Below are 27,952 nucleotides of genomic sequence, written 5' to 3'. Positions count from 1 at the left end.
AATTATAAGAATATGGTTGTGTGCTGGGAGAGTAAGGGGGTCAGCCAGCCCCACGTTGGTCGGACCCTGCAGGGCTGCTGGGCAGAGCTCGGGGCTGGCTGGCTGTGCAGCTGCAGGAGCTCTCACCTTGGTGCTTTCGTCTCAAAGCAGGGAGTTTGACAAAATTGTTGAGGAAGACCAGGCTAATATCCCGGTAGAGGCTAAAAATAAATTGCATTTGTCATTGTGAACATGTGCACTTATTAATAGCCAATATTAAAAAAGCCCTCTGAGTCCATCTGTTACAGTTTTTGATTCAGGCACTGAATGTTCAGGGCATTCGGTAGGTTTCTGAACATCACTGCCTTGGGAAAGATGTTTCAGCTGATTTAAAAATGATTAAAAAAAAGTTCTGAAACTTTTAAAAATCACTTCATGGTTCAGGTCAGTAAATCGGGGCCAAATTCTCCCTGTCTTGAACACAGGCTGAGGAGTACCGAGGTGGAACTGAGTATGAGTGATGAATGCAGCTTTACATCAGCATGATTAGGGATACAACCATCCTTCATCAGGAAGTCAAAGGCTTGCATAAAACACAGAGAGGCCTCATAGCAAGTGAGTGATTAATAATACTCAGGTTTTGGACAGCCACTTGTAAAGGGGGACAGCGAGTGGATGCAAGATCTCTGCACTGGGAGATCTGTAAGGAAAACACCCCTTAGATTTTTCGGCCTGATCACAAGGCATCACAGTTGTGGGACATAAATCTGAATGACAGGGTGTGGATCTGGCTATTAAACAATTACGTCCGTATGAGTGAGAGTTTGGTGCAGAACTGAAGGGGCTGCACGCTGCAGCCATGCTAGCATGGTGCAGGGCTGAAGGAAACCTTGTCACCAGCCCCGTCCCGGCTGCGGCAGCGGGGAGACAGGACCCAGACTCGCCTGTTGCTGCCTTAAAGCTGCTGTCCCTTGTGTTGTTGCAGGCAACAAATGCGTTTGAGGGTGAGCATCTCTTATCAGTAGTTCCCATGCTAGTGGCTGGCTTGTCCTGTTGACTGACAGCTGTGATAATGAGGTTATTGTGAGGAGGCAATCCGTGCACAGAAATGTTTTTATGTCTTGTGGACTGGGATCTTTGTGTCCCGAGAGAGGCTGTGCCTCTCGTTGGCTGAGCCAGAGCAAAGGGCAGAACATGAAAGGACTGTACAAGAAAAACCTCTGTTGCTTTCTCATCTCTGTATTAGGTAGCCAGTTTAGCATGGTGTTTGCTGCAGTATGAAGGCAGCTTTCTAACCATTCTTACATATCTTTGGTGTGAAATGCCAGAACAGCAAGGCAAGTCCCGTTAGTTCCATTCACCTGGGCAACACCTTCAAAAGACTTCAGCTTCCAAATCTTAGTGTAACGGTTAGCAAAACAGTGGAGTGTTTGTCTAGGGCAAGGCAAAGCAGCTAAGAGAGCAAGGAAAAACAACTTTGTTTGTAGATGCTGCATTTCTAAAAGAATCCCCTTTGCTGCTCTCTCTCCCTGTTCACTGAACTGTATTGACTTAGCTCCTGGTTTTTGTGCTGCTGGCTCGTCATGGTACAGCACTGTGCTCTCAAGGAGCCTCAGATTTGGGCCAGGCCTTGGCTCACCTTAGAATAAAATACTGAGAAAAGGATCTGATGACTGAGCAAGTGTGGCTTGGAGGAAGAGGGCATGACTCTGGTGGCAAGGTTTGATAAGATTTCTGTCTGCATTTTCTTTATTCTCTGTTGTTTTCTCCCTGGAGGTAGAGGAAGGCCATTTTTGTTTTCAAAAGCACTGCCTTCACCGTGGCAAAAATCTTGTTTTCTTTCTTTCTTGCTACTGTTCCTCTCCTTGCTGTGAGAAGAAAAAAGCAACAACAACAACAAAATAAAAACTAGTGGCTAGCAGCTCCGGTCTCTCAGGGAAACAAAAATTCTTACTATGAGATTAAAATTCACCAGAATGAAATGTCATGGGGAGTATTGAGTTGTCATTCTCTGGTGCTGCAGAAAATTGACTTCCTGCATGTTCCTGCGAGGGTGCAGAGCTGATGAAGTAACTGCCTTGCTGGATTTCAATAAGAATGCAAATGGGTGGTGAATAGGAACCGCAAACCACAGAGGTAGAGCAATGTGCTTGGGATGGCCCAGGCTGGAAATTGGATGGTTTTGATGTCTGTAGTGGGTCGTCCAGGTTAGAATGCAATTCATGTTTCAGCTGATAAGACTACCCATGTGTGACTTTTAAATTAAAATCTGTATGTTTCTTACTGAGATTGGACCCAGCCAAGCCTCTGAAATGCTTTGTAGGCATTACTGACAGAAAGCAGCGTTTTTTTCCATCCATAAGTTAATATTTTGGTGGTCGTTATTTTTTTGCCAAAGAATTAAATTTGTTTCTGGATAGAATTAAGTGTGGTTGAACCCATTCTTGGGTTCTTCTGTGACCCAAGATCCTAAACCAAAAGTGATCCTGAACCAGGATACAAATACAAGTTTGCAGCAGCCGTAACTTTGAGCTGATTTTATTAACGTGAATTACTGAAGCATGCTTAACATGACAGGCAGGATCCTCTGCTCACAAATGTTGCAGCATCTCCCAGACAGAAGGAACTGAAAACATCTGGTTCCTTATTTTGTGAAGCAAAGCACTGGGAACCTGCTGAGAAGTGGAAGATCAGGCGTGCAGCCGAGTGCCACAGCGTTGCGGCAGGGCAGGGTAATGGGAAATGGACCGGTTCGTGTCCCTCGTCTGCGGTGACCTCGAGATGGCAGGGGGCTGGCACATTGGGGCTGGCACACTGCTGTCACCACACGGCCACGGGTGACAGTGGAAGGTGGGAGCTCAGCTGGCACGTCGCTGGTACGTTGCTGCCACGCTCAGCACCAGGCTGCAGGAGGTTACAGATCTCTGCAGGCAGCAGAGCTCCTGGTGCCAGCAGGTCTGTGTCAGCTTAATCTTATGAAAATGGCCCAACACAGCAAATGGTTCATCCCCTGCACTTCTATAACATTCTCACCCCCCTGTCAAGTAGCTTCCTACTCAGTGTTGATGGAGAGTGCCGGGGGCTGAGCCAGGGCTGCCTTGCTCCCGGTGGGTGTGCTTGCCTTGCTGGAAGGCAGCTCGCGGCCCTCCTTGTGCATGGAGCCCCGGTTTCTATGTGCTGCTGCACAGAGATGGCACCTGAGTGATAAGATAGAGGAGGTTAATGGCCTCAGCTACAACCTTCCACATAAAATTTAACTGATCTAAGTCGTATGCAGCCTGGGGGCCTGATAGTTGAGACTCCTGATACAGGAGTCTCTAAACGGTATTCAATGTGGCACAGTTTGGTGCCTTTTAGGGATCGCATTAAGAAGGCTTTCTTCTTGTTTCCCTGACGCTTCCCTCCCTATATTTCGTTCTTCCCTAGCTGTTTGCTTTCCCCATCTGCTAATAACCAGGGCCAGAGAGAGGAGCTTGTCTTAGACACACCAAGGTGCTGACCCAGGTGGGCGTTTGGTGGCCTGTGAGGAAAAACCAGGAAGTACACCAGAAAATAATGTCCATTGCATACAAAAATCATCATTTTTGTCATTGAAATTTTCTTTTGAGTCAGCAAAGTGCCCAGCTGGGGATAAAAGAGGAAGGGTCAAGCATCCCATGAGCTCCAATCCATCATCATCATATGTTGCACGGTCGTGTTATCAGTCTAAACACTGTCTTGGATTTGAAAATCTCCATAAGCACAGATGTGCCTTGGGCACAGTGGGCTCATTGTCCCAAGAAAAATTGAAGGGAGGTCTTGAGCAATGTCTTGTTTTATAGACGTGGTTGCTAATAGCAAATTCTCCCAGCAAGGAAGTGCAGATTGTTTCTGTTATTGATTGCCATGGTCTCCGCTTCATTGAGACCACATGGTCCACTTTGTTTTTATAGCTGCCTTTTATTAAAAGTGACAAAGGTATCAACGTTTGAAAAGATGAGTCTTGAGAGTCCCCTGGGCAGCATTTTCGTGGTGTAAAGTGATACTGGCACATTTGATCCGCAGATGCTTTTAACACACTAATAAAACAAAAGCCATGCTTCCCAGGGTGGTCTTCTGCACTACAAAGCACTCGGCATTTGTCCTGGCTTGGCCAGGCCCCAAGAAACACGGAGAAACTGCAGTTCCTCTTACCTTAAACTATCTATGCTCTCAGGATTTGGTCCTGTGTTATGAACTGTAGTGAAAAATTCCTCTGTGTATAATTTTTCGAGGTATATTCTGCTGTTTCACAGAAGACCCGTAAAGTCTTCACTTGGGTTATCTGTATTGTTCTTCAGTATTCCTGAGACCGGTGCTCAGCAAGCTTTCATCCTTATTTCTGGTGACCAGCATTTACTGCTCCTAAGCCTCTCCCATTCTTGTACTACCAGGCTTCCGAAGAAGCCAGTCAGAGCTCTGTTTGAACGTACAATCAGCAGCTTTTTGTTTTGGCATTATATTTGAAGACATCTAAAAAAGATTAGATCTGAGACATTTCATATTAGGACCTATCATGAGTAGATGTGCGTGACCTCAATCTGTCTGCGCAACAGCTCCTGATGTGCAAAATGGGAATACCATCTTCCCTCGTTTTGAAGAGGCTTTATGAAGATGAATTAATCTTTGCAAAGCACTCAGATGTCAAAGTGATGAACACCACAGAAAAGCTTGGGGGGAAATAAATAGTTGTGTGTGCAGAGCAAGCTGTTAGTAGTAGCCGTAAATAAGACATGAAGCTGCACTTTGATCAGAGAGACTAAAGCAGATATTGAATACTTGCTGATAAATTGAGCACCATCCAGCCTGTGTCCTGAACAAACGCAGAGCAGTGGGAGATAGCACGTGATCGTGTGATTAAAGACATGCAGCAACACACATGAGCAGTGGGACTGAAGTTGCACCCATGAGCTCAGTACGGGTTTTTCATTGCTTTAGGATGCTCTGTTCTGCAACCTTGCTGTTAGCCATGTGCCACAGGAGAAATAATAGCCGCTGGCAAGCATGAATTATTCCTGTCCTGTCCAGCTGATTCTTTTTATTTCCTTTTCTTCTTCTAAGTGGTTATATTATACAGAGTAGGGACTAAAAGCCAAAAAACATGTCACTAAAACATGCTCAGAGCTGAAAATATCAAAAGGTGTGTTTTCCAGCCAGCAGCCTGCCTTTTACAGAGCAGCACAATCCAGCAGAGCATCACATCCATCAAGGGAGCTGTCAGATCCCACTGCACCGGCCATGTCTCCAGGCTCGCCTCGCTCCTGGCCACTTGCTTGGCTTGGGTAAAAGAGCCAATGAAGTCTGCAGTCACTCTGGCCTCAGAGGAGCAGAGTTAATTTGCCACAGCACAGACAGCTGAGTAAATGTGTTTACGTCTTTTTGGTGCAGCATGGAGCTGCTTGGCTCCACCTTGGTTTAAGCCCTGCAGTAGTTAAGGGGGCACTCAGGCTTTGCTTGCTGCCTGCTCTCATCTGCGAGATGCCCACGTCCAGGCCTTCATTCTGCACAGTTCTCCTGGCCCATTTCTAAAGCATACGGTACATATTTTTCCGTTGAATTTGCTCTCATAACTTGTTGTTTTATTTTATTATTATTGGGCATTTCGACAAAGGCTGAACAGAATAGATTGCGTGCCTGGCATGTTTTTTGTAAAGCTTTTGACAAAGGTGCTCTAATGTGGATTAACAGCTGCTGTTATGAGGCGCCTTCAGAGCTTGATATGAAAAACCTAATGGTACAGCTGCAGTGATGAGCAAAAAATGAGCCCCCTTTTTGGAGGGGGCTGCATGTGCTGTTCCATTATCTGGCCTCTGGATTTGCACTTCTTGACTTACAGTCCCTCAGGCTTTTGGAGGAATGCAGCGAATCTGTCCCAGCACAGCCTCATTAAGCAAAGAAAATGTTAGCTACCAGTGTCAAAAAGGTTGCAAGCAGCTCATCTCTAGAGAGAGCGATGGATAAGTCCCCTGAAATGCCTTTATACTATAATTGCATGCAGTAGTTAGGTCCAACTTTGTTGTAGGCCCAAGGAATTGACGCTAATGGGCCCTCAGCCGGCCCCATCCTGCCTTCAGCGCTCTCCTCTGCGCAGAGACCTTCTGTTGCAAGCCCTTTGCTTGACCCGTGCTGTTTGATCTGCCCAGCTGCCTGCCATATTGGTGAGCACAGCACAGAGGCAAGCACTCCGCTCCGATTAATGTTAATGGGGATCACGGGGAGAGCAGCCCCCCACGGTCTAACCTATGGTGTAGTCTAAAGAGCTGCTTCCTTACTAAAGTAAGCCTCTCTGCAGACACTTGGTGGGTTGTTTTTTGGGAGTGGGGGTGAGCAGAGCCTGCTCCACACAGAGCAATGTTCCCGTGCTGCTGGAGTATGGAGCCGACCTCCTTGCCTTGGCCAGGGATGCAGGAGTGGGGAGGGCAGAGGAGGAATGGCAGAGAGCTGAGAAAAGGCTCTGTCTGTGCTGTCCATGCTACCTCCTTCTTCCCCTTCCTGCAGTCTTTGCTCAGCAGCTCCACACTTGTACTCCACATCCTATCTTAGCCTCTGGACTTCCCCTCCAAAAATGTCATGGGAACAAATAGCAGTGAGGAGAAGGTTCCTTCTGCGCTCACTCCGTCCCCTCTTCTCTGTCTCAAAGTCTGTCTTTGCCTGTTCTGACTGTAAGATCTTTGGGGCAGGGACTGTGTGCTCCCTGTGTTTCTGCAGAGATTGGCTTAATTAGGGAGTGTTCCGGGTTTGCTCTGCCATAATAAATGGGATTAATTATAATATTGCAGTAATTCACACCGGTCTCATTGCATTTGCTTCAAAGGAGGCACTCCAAAATCAGAGTAGTAGATGAGATGAAGATCAGACCAACTGTAATTACTAGCCTGCAATATCTCATTTTCAAGCAGAGCACTTATCTGCAGTAGTAACTTGGCTGGATGTTATTGCAGGGGAAAAACACACACAAAAGGTATTTTTACAGAAGTGTCTGCAAAATATCCACCAATATTCATCACAAGGAGCATGATGAAAGGCCCTTGAAGTGTGATTGGAATTGCCAGTTTTCATGAGATAATTAAGATGCGGGTTTGGTCTATACGTTCTGGTGATCTCATTATCTTCATTATTAATTAGTCTCTGTTCTTCACATTTCAGCTCCAGTTTCTTGTCATTAGGGTGACTAGCCTGTGAGCGATGCGTTAGTGAGACTCAGAGGAAGGATTCTGCCTCTGGAACAGCAGAGGAGGTGCCAGCTTTTGTTCCAAACAGCTCCAAAAGAAAGTGCAGTGCTTTGTACAAGACCAGCAGGTCGCCCTGCTGCAATCCCTTTCAGCAGCGTGCCCTTCTCTGCATTTTCTGGCCAGAAGACACAGATTTCGGCAGGCACCCTGGCGTTCAGTGCTATTGGGATCAGCACCACATGTGATTTAGGCACTTAGTTATTTAGCAATCTTCCTCTAATCCCCAGAAGATTAATATTTTGCCCAAATTTCCTCTGCATGCTTCTGCAAACACCATCTTAATAAAGTTTTTATACAGTCATTTCTTAATAACAAGTGATTGTCTAAAAACTGCACATTTCCTGGGACCTTTACTGAGGAACACTTCAATCAATGAGACGTTTATGCCTTCTCAATTATTACGGGGTGATAAATGCCAAAGCCCTGCCCGACATGCACAGTAGTGTTTTTGGTTGGTGTACATACCAAACATTTGGACTCATATTCTTAACATCTCTATTGTAATAACAGTTTCCACTGTTGCTACTTTATCTGTTAAAGATTTATTTCACATTTTGCTCATCACAAGTTATTGAAAATATGGCTGTGTTCACTAAATATTTTGCAAGTATCTGGAACCATTTCCCTGTGGGCTGTGATACTGCCTGATCAGTGCAACAGTTCAAACACTTCTTACATCTGTTGGGAAAGCATTAAAAATGTACTGTGCGTGTGGTTGTTTTATTCATGTTATTTATTCAGCAGTGAATCCTTGCCATACAACCACCTCTTTCAGATTGAATACTGAGAGGAGACACAGATTTTAGAAGTGTCCTGTTTAAAAAGCAGTGATACGGTCCCCAGCTCTGTCTTGTAATAACGGCTTTCCCATTAAGTTAAATCAATGAGTAAAAAGAGGGCTGGGAGGACTTTTTGATCCCTGTTGCACCGTTCCTCACCAGGACTAACTCAGTTAAACCAGGTAAGCTGCATAAATGGCTGTGAAATCAGAATACAATTGCTGTTTCTTTTAAATGTCACTCAGAAAAAAAGCCATTGTGAAGAACAACGCACCCTTCAGGTTCTCCAGAGTTATTTTGTCATACTGTGTGCTTAAAGACAGGGCTTTGTAATCCAGGCGTTGGGCTTTGCAGACAATTAGGAGACAGGCATTTAACAGCTGTATGGACCGATCCCCAGCAAGATGCACAGCACTTGGTGCAGTTTCTCAGGAAGGGTCTTGCTCTGCAGTGCACACTTGTATCACGGCGCTGGTCGGGCAGGGGCTGTGGAGTTGCATTGAGCCGTTTGCACAGACCTGATTCTTTGTCCTGCCGGTGAGCAGGCTCTCTGGGAACACAAGCACGAAGGCCTGATCCTGCCCTGCTGTAAGCCTCTTGTTTCGTGGGCAGTGGTATGGACTGTGCCTCCTGGAGCTGTGGTGCTGTTGGTAACGTACATGTAATTCAGGCTCCAGAGCCACTCTGCAGCTGCTGGGAGTCCTGCTGGGTCCCACATGCTTTTTTTCTTATTTTTTATTATTAAACAATATTTTACATTTAGAAGTCACTGGGTGTGATGGAGATGAGGACAGGCTCCGGCAGTACCTGGGGCAAGAGATGAGAAGCTGGGGCTGGCTGCGTGGGGCAGGCAGGCACCCGCTGCCCACTGCTTCTCATTTCCTCACCCTCTGCTGCCGGTAACTCCTCTCTGGCAAGCCTTGCAGACGCTGTCCAGTAAAGCCCAAAAGATTTGAGGATGCAAGTGTCCCTGTTTAAGCACCGTTGTCAGAGCGCACCCCCAGCAGCTCCCTGTGACTGTCTTGAAACACCCAAAGTTAACCTTAAAAACAGGGTTTGGAAAGTAGTAGCAGGGATGGGGCAGGAGATGCTGTCCTGTCCCAGTGCTGCTCTGGGTAGGGAAAGGTGTCTGTCTGTCTGCTCGCTCAGTGGGACGGGCTTTTGTCACACATCGTGCTCCGGTGGCAGCTGTGACACTCAGTGTGGCTGCAGCCTGGCTCCTTGACCGAGGTTTTGCAGAAAATGTTTATTTACACCCCCCCCTCTGGCTGTGAGGCCTCTGCTGCAAACCCCCAGCAGCGTGTGCAGCCCACACGGTTCTCGTGAGATGTGGTGAAAAAGGAAGTTACCCAACTTCTCCGAAGTGAAGCAAATTTCAAAGAACGAAGACTGTGCGAGTGTGCTCAGCCTTCTTGGTTTGTTCTTTGTCTGATAACCGAAGGGATAAAGTCAGGGACAAACAAACGGCGCCTCCTCGCAGGACCTGGTTTGCTTTGCAGCTCGGAGGATGCTTTTGAGCGGCACCACCGTCCTGTGGGGCACCCCGGGAGGAACCGGGTCCGACAACGGGACGCGATCCGCGACCGCCTCACGGGCAGCAGGGCCAGAGGGCACGGCGGGAGCGGGCAAACGGAGCCCGGCAGGGGTAGGGGCCGTGCTGAAGGCAGCGGGAGCTGGGCACCGCAATACGGCCACAGCTTCGGGCAAGGCGCCGGGACACGGCCCCACAGCGTGAGGGGACCGGGCCCGGGGCCTGCGGGGCCCCCGGTACCGAGCGGCACCGCCGCCCCCCCCCCCCGGGGTCGCCCAGCAACGGCGGGGCCGGGCCGGGCGCGGGGCCGCCCCTCGGTGGGCGGGGCCGGGCTGGGGCTGGGCCGGGGCTGGGCCGGGGTTGCCGGGCCAGGTGCGGGAGGCGGCGGAACGGGACGGAGCCGAGCGGGTAAGAGAAGGGAAGGGAAGGGAAAGGAAGGCAAGGCGGGGGGCTCGGTGCTGCCGGGCACACCGGGAGCCCGCACCGGGGCTGCAGCAGCCGGCTCCGTGCCGGGGGGTTCGCACCGCGCCCGGGGGTGGCAGCATCCGTGCCCTCTGCCCGGCCCTGGGGCCGGTGCCGCCTCCCCAGCCTTTTTTATCGCTTGCACGGGGCCGGGGCTCGCTGCCGAGCCGTGGGGAGCCCGTGGGTGGCCGTGCTGGAGGGGCCCTGCGCCGTCCCGGTGTTCCTGCCGGCGGTGTGCTCGGCTCTCGTTGCCGCTGCTGGATGCTCTCCGCACCGAGCCCTGGTCCTCAGCGCCTTGTGCTGGCTCCGGGGGTTGCCCGCAGCCCCCGAGCAGCACCCGGGCTGCTCCTGCCTCGACCCACGGAGCCCGGCGGTTCAGGGCCTGTGCTGCACACGCTTGGCAGGGTAAGAGAGCGTTTTATGGGCAGAGACCGTCCTCTGGAGCTCTGGGTGAGAAGCATAGGAGGTGCCAGCAGGTCTTGGTCTGTAGCTGGATGCATCCTCTGAGACAGCGGTGGGATGTTGGTCCTCCTGTCCTGGGAGGAAGCCACCTGTGGTGTCAGTCCTGGGGTGGCAGCGCCGCGTTGCTGCTCTGGTAACAGCAGTGATCGTCGTCTGTTCCAGCAGGTTCACACGGTTAGTGGCTGTTGGGGGCACAAACAACAGTTTCTCTGAGAGAAACCTCCTGGTACTTGGCTGCTGTTAAAGAGGCAGGATGGATGAGGGAGTGCTCTGAAATAGGTTGAGAGTTGGTTCCCCGAGTGTGGGCTTTGTGGTACCTGGGTTCAAGCCCTTACACCAGCAGAATCTGGGGTTCTTTCAGTCCCTTTTGATGTATTATCGTAGCTGCTCCCGTTAAAAATGGGCTTTCTCCTGTCAGGTGGTGACAGCGTGGGGTTGCTCATTGCTGATAGCAGTGGATTGCCCTCCCCTGGTTGTTCCTTGGTCCTGAGCACAGCTCCAGGATGAAATGGGATCTTGGTGGCGATGTGAGGGGCGTTCTGCCTGTGGCCCTGCTGATTTCTGGGGTGGGTGGAACAGCACAGTGTCCTCCCCGGAGATGTCCAGTAGTGTGGAATAGTGCTCACAATGGGTAAAGGAGGTTGTGGTTGTTTGGCAGTGGCTGCCCAGACTGAGGAGCTTGAGCTGTTCCCATGCTAGACGTGGTAGCCTTTAAGCAGTTTAAAAGCCTCTTTGAACAGGCTTCTTTCAACTTTGTCACTAGCAGAAGGGCTGCAAATGGCAGCAAGTCTCCAAGAAGGCACCTGACGTGCAGATGCTTCTCAGCAGCGGTTGCCGTGCCGGGGCTCTCGGCCATGTGCAGAGGCTGCAAAGCAAAACGCTCCCCGTGCCAAAACAGCAAGGGGAATGGGATAGCCTTGCTTCAGTTACTGATTAACCAGGCTGGTTGCATGTGTGGGAGCACACCTTAGCTTAACTTTTTGGGTCTTGTGAATACAGTGTCTAGTGAAATATTTGAAGTGGTTCTAAAACATAATCGTGGATTGCTGCTGAGTTATCTGCTGTCCTGGTTCTGATGTTCTCAAGTGCTTGCTGTGTTTTGGCAGCTGACCCCTTAAATTCTGAAGTGTAGCATAATAATAATCTAATTCCTGTTGTTGTTCCCATAGTCATGTAGGTTGGTGGCTGCTCTGAACGTGAGACAGGCTCTGTAAGTGCTTCCTGACAGCCTGACACGGCGTTTGGGGCACGGTGTTGCAGCTCCTAGCGCTGGTTAATAGCAGGGGGTCTTTCGCTACAGCTCTGCTTTGAGTCTTGTTTTCAGTGTGCAAACTAATGTTGTTAGCAATTATTTCTTCTTGGATCCTGTCTGCTTGGTCTGTGCAGTTCATGAGTAGAAACATCCCCTGCCTGTGCAGAGCTGCAAACTCTACAATAAGCTGTGCTTTTCCGTATTTTACCATATAAGTGAAAAAACACAGCCTGATGGATGTGCCAGAGTTGGTGATTGCTGGGATATTAACTTGTGTTTGTCATGTTTCAAGCACTATGATGTGCTTGGCAGACTTCAAAAAAAAAAAAAAAAAAAAGAAAAAACACAATAAAGTGAAGCCCATCTACAAATAAAGATAACTCACTTCATTATAAGAAAACAAAAGAGCAGGTGAGTGAGTTTGTCTTCTATTTTTATATATATATATATATATATATATATATATATATATATATATATATAAAAGCCTTTTATATACAGAGGGGGACTGAACGTTTTTCAAGTTCAGTACTTGTAAGCTTTGCTGCATAAAGGCTGCAGTTCCAGTTCTTCCTGCAACAAAGGCTCCCTAACCCATGGTTTGCTCAGCCACCAGCTGAAGAGCAGCCAAGGTCCTGGAGCTCTTCCTCCTCAGAAAGGGGAGCTCTTCAGAGCTTCTCTGGTATTTCTTAAACACAGAGTGAGCTAGTTTCTGGGCTTGTCTGTATTCAGACTGACCAATGGGCTCTGGGAAGTGTTTCCATATAAGCTAGAGCAAAGCCACATCCTTAATGCTTTCCCTCTGTTTGCCAACATAAACTACTCATTAGCAAGCATGGCTGGATTTCTTACTGTGCTGTGGGAGCTTGGGATGTTTCTCCACCCCTTGGGACCTGAAATTGCTCCCATTCCTCCTCTCTATACACTGCAGTGTAACCTAACCCGGCTGGGTGGGAAGGCAGAAATATGATTTGTGAGGCAAAAATCCTAATTTTGTTGTTTATCTTCCAATGGCTTTATTTCCCTGGGTTTCCTGGAGGCCAGACTTGCAGCAGTATAGAAAAGAAACACAAACAGTGTAGTTTCCAAGTTCTTTGGGGAAAGAGATTTTGACCGGGGCTCCTGTAAAAGCTTAAAGGTAGGTGGAGGTGTCAGTGCCTGGGACAGCAAGCTTGCTCCTGTCCTTCGTGCTGTGCCTAATGTGGCTCCTGGAGGGCTTTTTCCCTCCTCCTCACCCAGCAGTGGTGTGCAGCAGCACCAGGTCTGCTCCTGGAGCTCCTTACCCATGTGCCTGCAGCACCTGCAGGCAAGTATGATGCAAGTTTTTTGCTATTTACCATCTACCCAACTGGGTGACCTTGAGGCTTGTGAAGGAAAACAAGTACTGTGCGAGCTCAGCTGCCTCCTGAGCAGAAAACAACTACTTGCAAGGAGCATGCTGTAACTCCCAGACTTGGTTATTAAGGAACTGAACTGCAAAGCAACTACTTGTGCTAAAGACACTTCTTTGCAAGCAGCTTCCAGCTCTCTGACGTAGCAGATGTGCTCACTTCTGGAATTGCTTCAAAATAGCCCAATCTGAGCTCGCCTCTGACCCTTTCTGTCTGCTAGCTTTGAGCTGCAGCTCCGCGGTGCCTGCGCACGAGGAGTGCTATGACCGTGCCCTGTGGTTGGCCACGTGGTGCCCAGGGCGTGGTGGCCTCTAATTTTGTCACCAACTGTCCATGCCGATGTTAACAGTAAGTGGCACGGCTGGCAGTGTCCTGGTGCTGGCCTCGCTGGCACCGTGGCTGCAGGGCAGGCCTGAGCATCGGCCCCAGAAACGGTCCCCAAGAAGAGCGTTGTGTGCTCCCTCCCGGTTACTGCTGTTCTGCCTTGGCAAATTGAGCTACCTCATCTCAAGGCAGAGACTTCTCAAGAGGGCTAATTATGTCACGCTTATTACTTGCAGCATGACAAATGCCACGAGCTGTTTCTGGAGGTGTAGAGCAGCGCTTCTCAAACCAGGGGCTGCAGCACCCTGCTGTGTGCTGCAGAGGTGGTGCTGAGTCCACCCCAGCTCCCATCAGCAGAGCTGCCTTTGTCCCTGGGCTGGAGGTTTAAGGGGGGCTCTTGCCGTGGGCTGTCCCAGCAGGTGGCTCTGTTGGAGGGCCTGTGGCACCAGGCAGCAGGGGTTAGCAGCTTGCACAGACAGCGTTTCACACTAGAGATGTTACCAGGGACTTCTCTGGATGATTAGGTCTCATCCCTGCTCTTTCTGGAGTGGTTACCTTGGGAGTTTCCAAGTGACGTTTGTGGCAGCAACCAGCATAGCAGCATGGTGCCACTTCACACTTCTGTTTTTTTGGCTGTGTGAAGGAGAATGAGAGCTGCCCTGCAGCCCGGAGCTAAAAGCACCCTGATGAGTATAGGAGCAAGGTGCCAAATGGTTTGGTGGTTTTGTTCTGAACTCTGCAGCTGATGTGCTGGCCCCATCCATGCTGAAGGTGGGGGGATTGTACTTCTGCTCCTAATGCTGCAGGCTGGGATGTTTTCTTCTGCAAAGGGACGCTCCGTGCTTTGAACCTGCAGCGAGGACTGATGAGCCTGTGATAGCCCAGCAGGGAGAAGCAGCCCAGGGAGCGATGGGCTGCAGCTTCAAAGTACTGGGAAAGAGCCTTTTTTATATTGGTTTCTTTGGAGGATGAAATTATCTGTCTGCTGAAGTCTTTTAATGTTAAGACTTCCAGAGCATTAGCGATGACCTGTGAAGAGGAGCGCTTGGATCTAGACCCTGTGCGTGGTGATGAGGGCTGGCACGTCCATTACGGCCAATTAACGTGACAGGTGGCGGAGTGTAAACAGCCCTGCCTCCTCCCAGCCTGGCTCCAGCCACACGCGCTGCCCCTCTCCTCTCCTCAGCAGGGTGCATCAGCATGGGCTTCCCACCCACCGCACAAAGCAGCCCTTCCCAGCCTCTGCTCATGTGGGTCAGTGTCAACAGCCCAGAGGCTGAAGCTCAGGCATGCAGTCCAACCCTGCTGTCCATAAATTGCACGGCTGTATGAGATCCTAATGTTACCCTACAGAGGCTGGCAGCACGCTGCAGCACATGCATGGCTTGCCAGAGCCTGGGCCCAGCTTTCCAGGATGCTGTCCTGCACTCCATGCTAGATTTAGATCTCAAGAACAAATCTGCAACAGAAATCCCTTGCAATGCCCACAGCAGGAGCACGTGAAGTTTTGCCTTAAATGGGGCTTCAAGAATCAGACTGGAGTAACTGAACAGCTGGGTGGAACTATTGCAGTGAACAAACTGAGGGGTGGCCCTGAAGCAGCTTCTTACTTGAGCAGCTTAGTAAAACAGCCATCCTCTGCACTCTGATGTTGAGCCCTCTGAGAGGTGTCAAACCCTCAGCTATTTGGGGAAACGTGCAGCTCTTTGCACGTCGCAGCAGGAGGCGTGGGGCTGCCCCAAGCCTTGTGCTCAGCCACAGCCGCGTGGGCGAGAGTCGGCAGCTTCCTCGTGGGTGCCGGCGCAGTGGCGTGGTCTGATGTAGTGTTGTGGCATTTTCCTCTACGTAGTTTGTCCCCTTCCCAGTCAGATCAAGGGATGTGTTGGCACCTCCCAGCCTCTGCCCGAGCGCTGAAAGGGAAATAGGCTGGGGGAGGAACCTGTGCTGCAGTTATAGCCAATGTCAAGTAAATACGCAACCGTTTGTATGGGAGTGGTGTGCTTCTAGATTCGTTGGTGAGAAACGCCTCACGCCCTTCTTCCTTACCTGGTGATTAGAAGAGCGCTCCCACTGCAGTGGCTGCTTACATAGAGGTGAGTGCCTGGGACTTTCTCCATGGTGGATGGGTGACAGTAAGTGGTGTTTTCTCTGAGCCTGGCACACTTCCATGTGGCACCTCTTCCCTTCCAGCTCTGCTGGGGGACTTTTCCTGCGCTTCTGCTGGGAAGAAACTGGAAGAGGAGGGTGCAGGGACACCAGGCTTTCATCTGTCCCATGGCTAATGGATTCAGCTTGGCCGAAGGGTGCAGGGGAGGGACACGATCCTGGTGAGGGAAGTGCACGAGGCACTTCTTATTTGTGGTGGTGTTTGTGGTGGTTCTGGCTCCTGCCAGTTGAATCACCCAGTGGGGGGAGGCTTGGATCATCTCATCTTCCCTGCTGGCTCTGGAGCGGTGTGTGGGAGTCCATCAGAGGTGCTGGTGATTTGGCCGTGGTGCGAGCGAATTTTAACTGGGAAATTTTAGCCCATGGAAATCACCAGCTTCTGGCTCCTGCTTCTGGTCGGGGTGGCTGCGTGAAGGCAGGCTGTGCTTACTCATCTGGCTTCAATGCGGCCACACAATTGCCTCTCTCGAGGAAGGGAATTCATTAGTTACTGTGAAGTGGCCTCAGATCTTCGGGCAGCAGGTGCTTCTATAGAGCAAACTGTTGCTGAATATTCAGCAGTCGCTGTACGAGCGCCTGGCCTGCTGCCTGTGGAGCACTTGGAGACATCTTGAGCATCCAGTTAAAGTGCAAAGGACTTGCTGCTTTAGTGCTACCCAGTGTTGTTGTGTTGGTGCTGTTTTATTTTTTTAATGTGAATATTTCAAGATAATAAGCGCAACAATTTAATCTCTTTTGACTCAGCTGAGGAAGAAGGGAGCTGCCCAGGAGAACAAGAAACGCAGTGATTCATATTTAGGGTGTCAGATCTGCTTTCTCCTACTGGTTTCAGGTTATGCATGTGCACTCGGAGCAAGTGACTCAGGACAGAGGTGTCTCCTAAACTTTAACATACTGCTTAGGTTCACACCAGCTCTTTTAAGGCTACCTGAATAATGTTGGGTCTTGGCAAGCTCTAATTTGGGACATGAAATCCTGTAGGTACCTACACATGAAGGAGTAAATTGAGACCGTAAATGGTGCGTTTGGCCTCTTTTTTTTTTTTTTTTTTTTTAAGGAGGAGTTTTGTTCCCTTAGCACAAGCTGTTTACAGACCACACCTAGCCAGCAGCACTGAAACTAGGTGCTGTGAGAACCTATGATCGCTGAACAATTGCCCCTTTAAATAAATGTCTTGCAGCCTTAGTCAGCAAAGCGTGGATGCCGGTGTATTGTTGGTAGTGACATGCCCCACTTGTGACTTCTCATACTAGAGGCTTTCTTAACCTGTTGTACTTGCTTTAAAGATTATTCTTCTGCTGGTAATTTAGGCCACAGAAGGAAAACTTCCTATGGCCGCGTACCTGTGTAACGGGGACAGCTGCACTTAAGGCTGGTTTCACCAAGCAAGCCTTGGTGCTGCCCACGTCCCCTGCTTTACAGGATTTCTGTGCACATCGGAGAGATCCTCATGCCTGGAAACACCACGTTATTACTGGTGGTTCTTTGTCTTGATCTCCGAGTGCTTAATAGCTGAGCACATAGATTGTACCCACAGAAAATGATCACGTAGGCTTCAGCCCCACAGTGGCTGTTTCTGGTCCATGTTGTGCACGGCTTGCTGAAGCAAGGACCTCAAGCACCTAGATGTAAATCAGCTGGAGCTGAGCCTTCCTGGCAGGGCTGCGTTTTGTCATGCTGCTCACTTTGGAAGGTCTGGGTGTGTGCCCAAGCAGAGGCCCTCAGTGCTTTGGCTTCCAGGTACTCGGAGAGGGCCGGTACTAGGAGGAGGTACGAGGAGGACTGGCTTCCAGGAGGGCTTCCAATGCAGGCAGTGAGGCATTTCACTGGCTGTAAAGCAGGTGTTCGGGCTTAGGTGGGTCACTGCCTCAAATAACTTTTTTTTTTTTTTTTTTTTTTTTTTTCCATGGGGCTCAGAAGTGAATGTTTAGGAGCAGAACGATAAGGCTTTGAAAAAGAAAGGATGGTACCAACCGGCATGGGGACACTGTGATCTGTGCTGTAGCTATGGTTCACAACTCTAACACCAGTCAATACATGATGGCTAGGTTGGCAGAAAGTGACAGGGAAGAAAAGTGAGCCCTTGGTCTTTATAGATGACACTGCACATTTAATTGCTAATGGACTTTTTTTTTTTTTTAAGAGCATCTAGGATGCTATTATTAGAAAAAGCAAGCGTGATGGTACCTACAGGGAACGAGAATAGTCTTTTGTGCTCTTTTTGACCTTTACTTCCTTGTGTTAATTTGTTTAATACCAGTGAGATTTGTCTGCTGTAAAGACTCCAGAAAAGATGTGCTGATGGGGAGGGAGGGCTGTGCAGGAGTCCTTTCTTTCTCTCCTCCCTTGATTTGCAGACCCGTACTTCAGGGATCTGCTGTGTGCTCCGTGCCTCTCTGCCCATCTTGGATCAGATTTTTACCAGCTGGTGCAATTCCATAATGGCAGTCAGGGCTTAATTGCATTAATTTTTTAAAGAGAAATGGGAGCTCTGTGCCTCTGGGGCTTAGCACAAAGCAGAACACTTAAGGGAAATGTTAGAGTAAATAAACTCTCCTGGATACTGCTGAAACATCTCAATTGCTCTTAACAATCTTTACTTTTCCAATACCTATTAAAAAGGTCTTACTGCTTGTGCAGTTTGTAAATCCCCAGGCACTTCGCAAAGAATTGTGATTGCCCCTTCTCACTTCTGAGGGTGCAAGGTGCGGGTCAGAAGATGTGCTGAAGAGCAGCAGGATCAGGGCGGTCGGCATCCAAGCTGCCAGCTCCCTGCGGAGGAGGGCTTGTGCCCACGCCAAAGGTGTGGTGGTGGCTCAGAGCTGGAAATTTGACTGCATGAGGCAATGAGGCTCCAGGAAATACCACGTGGATAGACCAAGAGTAAAACCCTTTGGACGTGTCTTGGAATGGTACCGAGGGAATGTTTCAAGCTTGCTAAGGCTGACCCTGAAAAGGGAGAGAAGGCGTGTGTACGTGGGCTCAGCCCTGTACGGTGCTGGAGTGTCTCACTGGTGTCACTGTGTACCTGAAAGACCTGTTGAGAAGTCAGCTAGAAAAGCATCCAGATATTTGCTCTGGGTGCCTGTCTGGAGATCCAACCACTGCAGGTAAAGCTGTCCTTTTGGCTGCTCAGATGTTCATTAGTTAATTAGGCTTCTTGAGCAAGTGAGGATGCTCTGGAATTTCTTAATCATCAGTGTGCTAGGAGTTTTCACAGTCATACAAATATTTCAGGAAAACATGAAAAATGAGACCTGCATTTCAGTAGCAGTTGTTGCAGATCTCAGAAAGCTGCAGCCTCTGGCTGACTCCTCCCGTGCTGAGGTGGAAAAAACACTAAGAAAAATTGGTGTCACTGGCGCTGAGTACCACAAGTGCTGTAACAGGGGTTTTAATCCCCGTGGCACTAGCATGGGGGTGCTCAGAGGCTGCAGGGGACTGCCTGAAGCCATGGCACTGCCAGCAGCCCCTCTGTAACAGCGTCCCAGCAAGCGTGCTTGCCAGGAGGGCAGCTGGTGCTGCCGGCGGTGCCAGGCTGCCGCTGCCGTGGGATTCCTCAGAAGGAACAGGGCAGGAGGACAGATGGACCTAAATACGGGCTATTTCTGTGAATGAAATGCTTCGTTACTTGTGCCAGTAAACTAAGCCTTAACTTGCTGGCAGTAGTTCAGTGGTGGGGCTGCCTGTGGAGCGAGCAGGTGAGCTTTGGAGCGGGGCTCAGAGTCAGAGCATTTGCGTGAGCTGCTGCCGAGCCCTGAGCGAGTTGTCTCGCTGGATGGGAACTGCCAAAGCAGTACTGTGCTGCCATGTATCAGACAGAGGACAGAGCAAAATGTTAGGCTTTATTTTTTCAATTAAGATTTTTCTGTTTGTCCCTCAAGGAGAAGAAAACACAAAGCAGCTTGTCCTGACTATTGTGAATGTTCATGGGGCAAGAAGGGGAGGGAGGGAGGGGACGAGCAGCAACAGGGAAGTGTTGCAGCAATAAGGATGACGTCTTACTTTAGCTGGTACTTAATTAAGACTGGTTCCAGGAAGAAGGAACAGATGGCTTTGTGCTCTTTGGGGCTTTTGGGGGCTTTTCCTTAACACTACCCACTGCCCTCCTGCCACTCTCTCGTGTCTTTGATTCCTGGTAAGTCTTGGTTGGTGGTGGCAATGTTTTAACACCTGCTGACTTCCCCCCCCTTCCAAAATACAGATTTTTGCCCACCTGTGAAGACAGAGTAAGGTGCTACACTTATCTGGGTTGCTTTTGTTTAATTGATAATACACGAAGGGTGAAGTAACTGAGAGTTGGTCCTGCGGTAAGCTTCTTACAAAGGATGCTTCTTCTCAGATTAAAAACCCTTTGAGGATATTTATTAACTCTGCGTTTTGACAGTGAATTAGGCCAAAATTGACTGCATGTTATAACTGGGTCTTGCATCTCTCCTGTGGAAGAGACAGCAGGTCGGGGCAGTGTTCAAACCCTATGTGGAAGGTGCAAGCTGCCCTAGGGGCTTGCAGGATCTGGCCTTTGAAAAGCAGGTCAAGCTTTTTGTTTTATTGCTTTAATACCACTCATGCTTATTAGGGCATCCAGAGGGTGGGTTACTGCTTCCCCTGTATCCTCTTAGCTGCCTTGGGGGATGATCTGAATTGCTTCCCAATTCTTCTTTTGCCAGGGTGGTGAAATCCAGGACTGTGCCTACCTGGACAGCGAAGGTGCCTACAGCGAGTCGGAGCTCTTTCCTGATGACGACACGATGACGCTAGCACAGCAAGAGGTTCACCATGAGTCTGACATGGACAGTGCCATCGAGAGTGCCCAGAGCTCAGAGGCCTCCGACGTGTGTCGGATTGAGGAGAAGGATGGTGTGCTTGGTGGCTTGTTCCTGCCTGGTGACAAGTGAGTGGTGGTTTTGCCCCATGGCAGCTCTGTTGTGAGGCATTTGTAAAAGAACCAGGACAGAAGAAGCCTTTATTTGACTAATCCTTCCAGAAGGAGGCTGAGGATGCCTGAGGGATTTAGAAACTTGATATCCTTTTAAAATATAAGGGTGATAGATGTCCAGAGCCTCTAAGTGGCTTAGACAGTCTCAGCCCTGGCTTCTTTTGGTGTGTTCTGTGAACACTCATGGAACTTCTGTGTCATGTGTTGAAGTGAAAATGTTGGGCTGTCCATTTCCAGAAAGGATCACTTTTTTGTCATCCCCCCAAACTTAGGATCTTCTGTGTTACTGCCCTTTACGTGCTGGAGTTGAACCAAATACTTTCCACAACATAGCACAATGTGGAGGATGTTGCTTTAGCCTTTTGTATGTCTGGGTATCCGAAGGTACGGGCGCTGCTGACCTGCTTTGTGACTCCATGTACCAAATTAATTCTGTATTTCTAATTTTCCATGGTCATTAGTGTTCAACAGTAACCAGCATTTAACACAGGGTGTCCTGCCATGTGCGTGTGTAACCGTAGCTTGCTGTTAACACAAGAGTGTCTCAGTAATCCTAACTTGACTCTTTACAGGTATGTACCCAGGGATGCTGTTAAACGCTGACTTGTAGGGGAAGGGACCCAATCTGGTTTAATCCTGCTTTCCACTGAGCTAATGGAGTTGCACAGGACAGAGCTCTCCTGGGCTTGCTTTACAAGCCTCTGCCCTTTCTTCATTATTTTTGGCTTGTCCTCTTGGTTTGTGCCTCTTGAGCTTCTTTCCTTGCTTGGGCAGTTGTCCTCTCTCCTGGGCCTAATTGGGTGCTCTCCTTTTCCTTTCAGCCTCATTCCTGCTCTCCTGAGCTCCTCAGCTAGCTGAGATCTGGCCTTCTCCCACATGCCCTAGCAGCTCCAGAGACTTTGCTAAGCTAACTCCAGTTTTCATCATCTCTTTATCAAACTTTTCTTACTTTGCCATTCCCAGTTCTCTCTAAGCACCTACCCTTGCAGTGGCTCACTTTTACCCATATTGCTTTTGAAATGAGTATCTTTCCTCCAAACTGCATAATTCAGGGGGGAATTCGTAATTGTGAATGAGGATGGGATGGAACTTTGTACATCCTGTACAATTCCCATCTGGGTAAGCTGGGAAGTACTAAAAGCTGCACTGCTCCTACTAAAAAATCTTGCTTTATCCTTCAAGGCCTACTTAGCTTTGGTAAATTTGGGAAGCTTCGTGCTCTTGTGTTAGAAGTAACGAGAGAGGTTTCTGCCTTGGCTAAACCCAGATACCTTCTTGTTGCAGAAGCAGGTGGGTTGTGCATCAGTTGTGTGTCAGCACTTGGCAAAGTCCTGCTCTGAAGAACAGAAAGTAGCTTTAAAAACACACACACACACTCTGAAAGCTTCCTTTAGAAACTGTTAGAATGAGAAAACCAGCTGCTTTTAGCAACTCCCTTGAAAATGACCGAGCAACTCCTAGAAAGTTTCCAGTCTGAGGCTGGCTACGAATTCAGGATGCATCCTGGCCATGGCCTGTTTCAACCCAAGCAGCTTAGAGTTTGGCAGAGCTTATCAATGAGAAGTTCTAAGCGACACTGCCAAGCCCAGCAGTGGTGACTGACTGTAGCGTAGCTGCCATAAGAGAAATAAGAAAGGATAATTGTAAGACTTAGCCAAGCATTAGGGAAAACAGGCTGCTGAACCGCAGTCTGTTAGCAAGTGGTACTGTTCAAGGACTGTCTGTGCAGGAATGTGGATTTTATTGACAGTTATATGTTATCATCCCAACTGAGGCCTCGTCGTCAGCCTCCAACCTTGGTGGAAGTGTTATGAGGAGCGTCTTCCTAAATTGGTTTAGTGCAACAACACTGAGATGAAAACACAGCAGTTGTAATTACGCAGATTGTAGTTGCCCAAAATCTTCATCAATGCATAGTACGCCTGTGGCACAGCAGCTCTTTATGAATAGATGATAGTGTGATGTGTCAAGCTTCTCACTAAGCCGTCTCCTAGCCAAGGAACCTTGTTAGATGAAAGTCTGTTCTATTTCTAGATGAGCATTCCTATCTTTCATGATCTTCATCCTTTGATAATGTGCCAGGCTTGACTTGCTATAGTTTCTGTTAGCATAAGTTAGGTAAATGAGGTGCAGGTTTAAATGGATCTCCTCAAAACAGGAGCAACAAAAGAGCATACATGTGTAATGCTGGCTGGCTTCCTCTTCTACTAATTGCTTTTGAAGGGAGGAGATATACAAATAATGTTTGTGCCAACCACCAAAGCAACGTGGTTGAGGCTCTTGTTTACAGCTCCCCAGCACAGCATTACAGGAAGAGGAATCTCCCTGTTGCCGGAAAGTGCAGGGCACAGTTAGGAGGCTCAAGGCAGGTTCAGAAAAGACACCAAGGAGATGATGTCCGTGAGCTGCTGGAGGTCAGTCTTAGCTGGGAGCTACTGTCCCTGCAGCAGGCATGTTGGTTGTGGTGTGTTGGTCGTGGTGTGCTCTGCCAGCTGCTTTGGGCTGCCTGGCTCTGCTGATCCTTGCACAGGTCTGTGTACCTGCATGGCTGCTCTCACTCTTAGGTCATGGTCCTGCCATTCCCTACCTGTTTGGCGCTATCTTGGGTAATTCTGTGGTAACAAAGCAGTCGATTCTTGGGGTCCGTGTCTCCTCTGAAAGATGCATTTTGTCATGATGGAAGGAAGGGCTGGGATCCAGCCTTGGGTAGGCAACATCTCTGGTTTTTGTGACTCTCATTCCCAGCTCGTCTGGCACGTAATGAGCTGAAGGTGTTTCTGGCCACACAAAAGAGAGTGGCTGAAGTTCATAGGGTGGGAGAGAGGGTTTATGGAGATTACTGGGAGCTGGTTGTGGAATACAGCAGCTGCCTCAGTCTTGTACGCATCCCTTTCACTGCCCCATGCATTTTGGAGATGTCTGTACAGTTCCTGCATCAGCTGAAGGCCCATGAGCAGCAGCCTTCACCATGTGGAAATGGTGGCTGAGGATTGCCAAGCTGTACTATTAAACTGCATTGGCTGGTGTCGATACAAACCCGTCTCACAGGTAGCTCGTTTGTAGGTTCTCATGCATTTGTCTTTTAAGTCACCATGAAAAATGGACATCAGGTACACTTATCACTTCAGTTGTTAAGTGGACTACAACTTCAAATGAGGGGACAAACTAAAAAGGTGGAAGGCTCCATGTGAGGTGAGATGCTATCAAAGTCGGCTCTCCAGACGTTTTGACCTCTTGTTTCAGGTCAAGTCCTCACAACCCTTCTGCAGCATCCGACCTCTCCACTTACTCCACTGCCTCTCTGATCAGTAATGAAGAACAGTTTGAAGACTATGGGGAAGGAGATGATGTGGATTTCACTCCCAGTAGCCCATGCCCTGATGATGAGACCAGAACCAACGCCTACTCTGACCTTGGCTCATCTGTATCTTCCAGGTTGCTCCTTATTCGTTAACAAGTTTTTTCACTTCTTTTTGTTCTTCTCTGAGCCTGGGTGACCATAACAGAATTTCCAGTGGTAACACAGACTTGCCTTAAAAGCAAACTATTAGTTCATTTTCTGCCCTCCGATTGACAAATTACTTGATTATCAGAGTTACTGTAAATACATTGTTTCTGGTTGCTGCTGTTGGGTTCTGCTGAAATAACTGTGCTGCTCTGCTTGTAGAGTTTTCTTCCGATTGCAAGCAGCAGATATCACAGTTAGGGGTTAGTACTGGAAGTTACCTGCTGTAAGTCAGATACCAGCTTAGTGCTATGCACGAGCCTTGGTGCAATGGAGAGAAGATCTGCGAGAGAGCTGTTTCTCCTTAGCGTTTTAATACTGCAAATCCTTAATATTATCTTGTAAGATGAAGTTCTATATATACAGACAGGCTGGTGTGAAACAAGCATCCGTATTGACTTTGAATGTCTTGGAGAACATAAGCAAGTAGTTGCTGTCTGTTAGGAGCTGGAAATGCCACCACAGTCCACCAGTTCCTGGATGCAACCACACTCAGTAGCTTTTATGTCCTATGACCAAGCCAGTTGCTGATTTAAAATCTTTCTCCAAGCAAGGGAGTGGGTGAGCAGGGTTGGGGAAGAGCCAAGCATGTTGAAGACTAGGATTTGTCTGCTTGAATCACTAGTGCATGAAGGTCTTGTGCTTGATTGCTGACAAGCTCACTGCATCTCACTGTTCCACATGCAACCCTGGCGTGCCACCCTGTGTTTCATGGACCTCCACGATCTAGCCTCACTGCTGCTATCACGATGCATGCACAGCCAGCATCCCTCTGTGCTGCCCTTTCATGATAATGGCTTGTGTCCTGAATCCTTCCTTTTCTCAAGCTTATGTAGTCCTTTCCATTCCTGGGGCTCTGTGCATTTCATGCCACAATTGGTCTTTTTTTTTTTATGTATATTTCAGTTTATTTTCCCTTTATCATGCCAAGAGCTACTGTTATCTCCTCTTTAGACCTATGTCCACCTCGCCCTACCTCCTCATTCCAGGGTTCCCTCTGCCCTACCATCTGTGGGATTTCATGTGATTTCTTCCTGCCAGACCACTCTGTTTTTATCTTCCTGCCTTTCTCCTGGACGAGGGAGCCTTCAGGTTGCATGCCACTCAGGGGCAAGATAGGCAAGAAGAGAGAGGGGGACACTGCTGAGGTGAACATACTGCTGTAGCTGTTTTTGCTACGTGCATCATGTGGGCTCTGTGCATCTTGCGCTGTTCCTCCAGTTGCCCAAACTGGTTCTTTGCATTGATACCCAGAACGTGTCTTCTGGAAAGCCTGAATTCAGGCAGGTAGAATTGCCCTTAAACGAGCATTCCTCATCATCACCTCTAAGACAGATGGGCCGTGGTGAGAGGTGGTTCCCCACGTCCCTCATCTGTGATTCTGACACACAGTCAAGAGGCAAAACCTGCTCAGGGTTGGTTACTATAGCCAGTAATCTCTCTCCTTTCCTGCAAACAGTGCTGGCCAAACACCCCGAAAAATGAGGCATGTTTATAACAGCGAGTTACTGGATGTTTACTGCTCACAGTGCTGCAAAAAGATAAATCTGCTCAACGATTTGGAAGCCAGGCTGAAAAACTTGAAAGCAAACAGGTAAGCAGCCTATTGCACTGCTTTTAGCAATGCTCCCTTGAAATACAACCATCTATTGGCAGGAGGGGAGGAAGAAAAGCTGTCTGCTTCCCTGTGTCCCGTTCAGTCTTACACACATTGTGTTTCTCTTGCAAAACTGTAAGAAATTCAGACCTTGACATCTTGCGTGAACAAAAGTGCTGTTCCTCATTAAGTAATAAGTATTTTCCTGTCTTGAGTGTATTAATGCTGTCTATGCCTTAAATATTTCAACCAATGGGCTCTTTGATGACAGAGTGAGAGTGATATTTCCAGGATTTTTTCCCAGGAAGTGGGGTCTGCAGTACTGCTTAGGTGATCGTAACTCTGCACTATGTTTATCTCCAGGAAGAAGTGATCTTGGCAGATCCTTAACTAATGTGTATAACTTTACATATACCTCTCATGAAGCCATTGGTCAGCAGAAGTGCTTCAGTCTTGTGGGGTTTTTTTCCTCCTAAAGAGAACTTGAAATAATGATGAATCCCAGGGCAGAAGTGTCTTTGAGGGTTGTTTGTAATTTCAGTTTTCCTTACATTTCTATCCCTGTTACTCCAACCACTTCTAAGCTGTGCTGAGCACTTGGAAGGAATCCTGCACTTCCAACAATCAGCTGGGTTTTTTGAAGGAGATTATTCGGTGAGCTTCTAGCTCCCTCTGGAAACTGAATATAAATCCCGCCTGTCTATGTAGTCCTTGGCTCAGAGCACAGTGCTCAGAGCTGCTGCTTTTGATGACACAGTAGCATCATACTTGATAGGAACAGTGTTCCTGCCCTAGCAAGGACTCTGCTAAAACCCAGACCATGCCTGGCTAGACTTTTGGTAGTTTTATGAGTGAGGTTGTACATACCTGGCTGAAAGAGGGTGGTGCTCTGATACAGAGCTGTGCGTCTGTGCACCTAGAGATGTGGCATCTTGTCAAGAGATGCAGCTGGATATTTTGATTTGGTTCTAGTGCTCTTGTCTGGAATCTGGTCCCTCCTTTGGATAATACCAGTCTTTAGATGCAAAAGAAAACTAAAAATTGAGAACATCTCAGTTTCTGTGCTGAGCTGGGAAGCATTATGATGAAGGATAAGCTATCTGTTTATAAAATCATCTGAAATTTGGAAATCCCATAAACATCCATCACTAACTCAATGTTCTTTTGTGATGTTTCTAATGTTAGCTTCACTCTGATTTACACTGACAAATTTCTGCTAAATATAACAGTACTTGCAGATTGACATATTAATGATCACAGTAACTAGTGGCTCCACTCATCTTCACATTGTTAATAACTGCAGATTTTGATTAAGTTGTCTAAGAACACTGTTCACGGAACCTTTTTATTTTTTTCTACTAAGAAATCAATATTATGTTTCATTGTGCAATTCAGTTGAAGATTAAACTGAGATTGAATTCAACACTGATCAAATAAGTGTTTAATTCCTATATCATGCCTTCTGTATCTTTGTAGCCCTAACAGGAAAATATCAAGCACAGCTTTTGGAAGGTAAGTGTCTTTAACTTTTTTTTTCTTCTGAATACTTGTGGAATCAACTGTAACAATTCCATAAATGGGAGCAGGGGGAGAGAGGAGGAATAAATTTGGTGAAGCAAAATAAGCTTTCAAGGAAAGGGTCCTATATTTGGGTAGCAGTGTTACAGAATAGAGAAGTTCTAGTTTTGGAGCAGGTCCCTGAACTGGAAAGAGCTCTGCTGAGAAGAACACAGATAGTTGCTTGGTTGTCTGCCAGTTGTTTTCCTTTAAATTGTTATTCCATCATTCCAGCTACTGCTTCTTTCACCCTGGTAGTACAGGACTTTTTGTTGGTTTTGTTGCTAAAATGCGGAGGATAGCAAGAGCATGGCTTTGAAAAGGACCTACAGAGTTGTGGTCTTCCTTTGGCTTAGTAAACCAGCCCTGGACTGGGTAGGGCTGTAAGTTTCAAGAATATTTTAGATGCTCTCTAGTATTATGTATTCTGTATTGGGAACTGAGATTCAGATTTCTTTTTTTTGTTCTCCTGTTCTTTTAAAGAAGCTCTTACTGTATGAAAATTTCTAGATTAGATGTACCAACCAGTGCACAGTGGTGACCATGGAATTTCTAGTAAAGCAAATGTAACTTGGTATGTAGTGTGAATAAAGTTAAGTAGGTTTAAGACAATGCTAATGCTGGTGACAGGTCCTATCAAAAGGAACAGAGAGCTCACACTCTGGAACTAATGTCATTGGTTGTGCTCAGTATGACTTCATTTATCTACCAGTCTCTTGTAAGAGTTGTGCTTAAGCAGTTGTAATTGTCATTGAAAT

General features: G+C 48.1%; 1 protein-coding gene across 12 annotated transcripts in view; it reads left to right on the top strand.

Moving 5' to 3' along the window:
* Positions 1-27,952, top strand: part of RAB11FIP4 (RAB11 family interacting protein 4) — a 119,192-nt gene that overhangs the window by 83,988 nt on the left and 7,252 nt on the right. For 4 of the 12 annotated variants that reach the window (XM_084491961.1, XM_084491964.1, XM_084491971.1 and 1 more), the window contains 4 exons: positions 20,267-20,490; positions 23,779-23,970; positions 25,500-25,634; positions 27,114-27,149. In XM_084491961.1, coding sequence (XP_084348087.1) covers positions 20,267-20,490; positions 23,779-23,970; positions 25,500-25,634; positions 27,114-27,149 — 587 coding nt within the window. Of the gene's footprint in view, positions 1-9,390; positions 9,654-9,891; positions 9,948-10,159; positions 10,407-15,438; positions 15,524-20,266; positions 20,491-23,778; positions 23,971-25,499; positions 25,635-27,113; positions 27,150-27,952 lie in introns of those variants that run through there. The other 8 variants (XM_084491967.1, XM_084491963.1, XM_084491966.1 and 5 more) reach the window with 7 other exon arrangements.

The sequence above is a fragment of the Aythya ferina genome (genome assembly GCF_964211825.1).
Source record: "Aythya ferina genome assembly, chromosome: 18".
Taxonomy (NCBI): Eukaryota; Metazoa; Chordata; class Aves; order Anseriformes; family Anatidae; genus Aythya; species Aythya ferina.
This window is presented reverse-complemented; position numbering and strand designations above follow the sequence as displayed.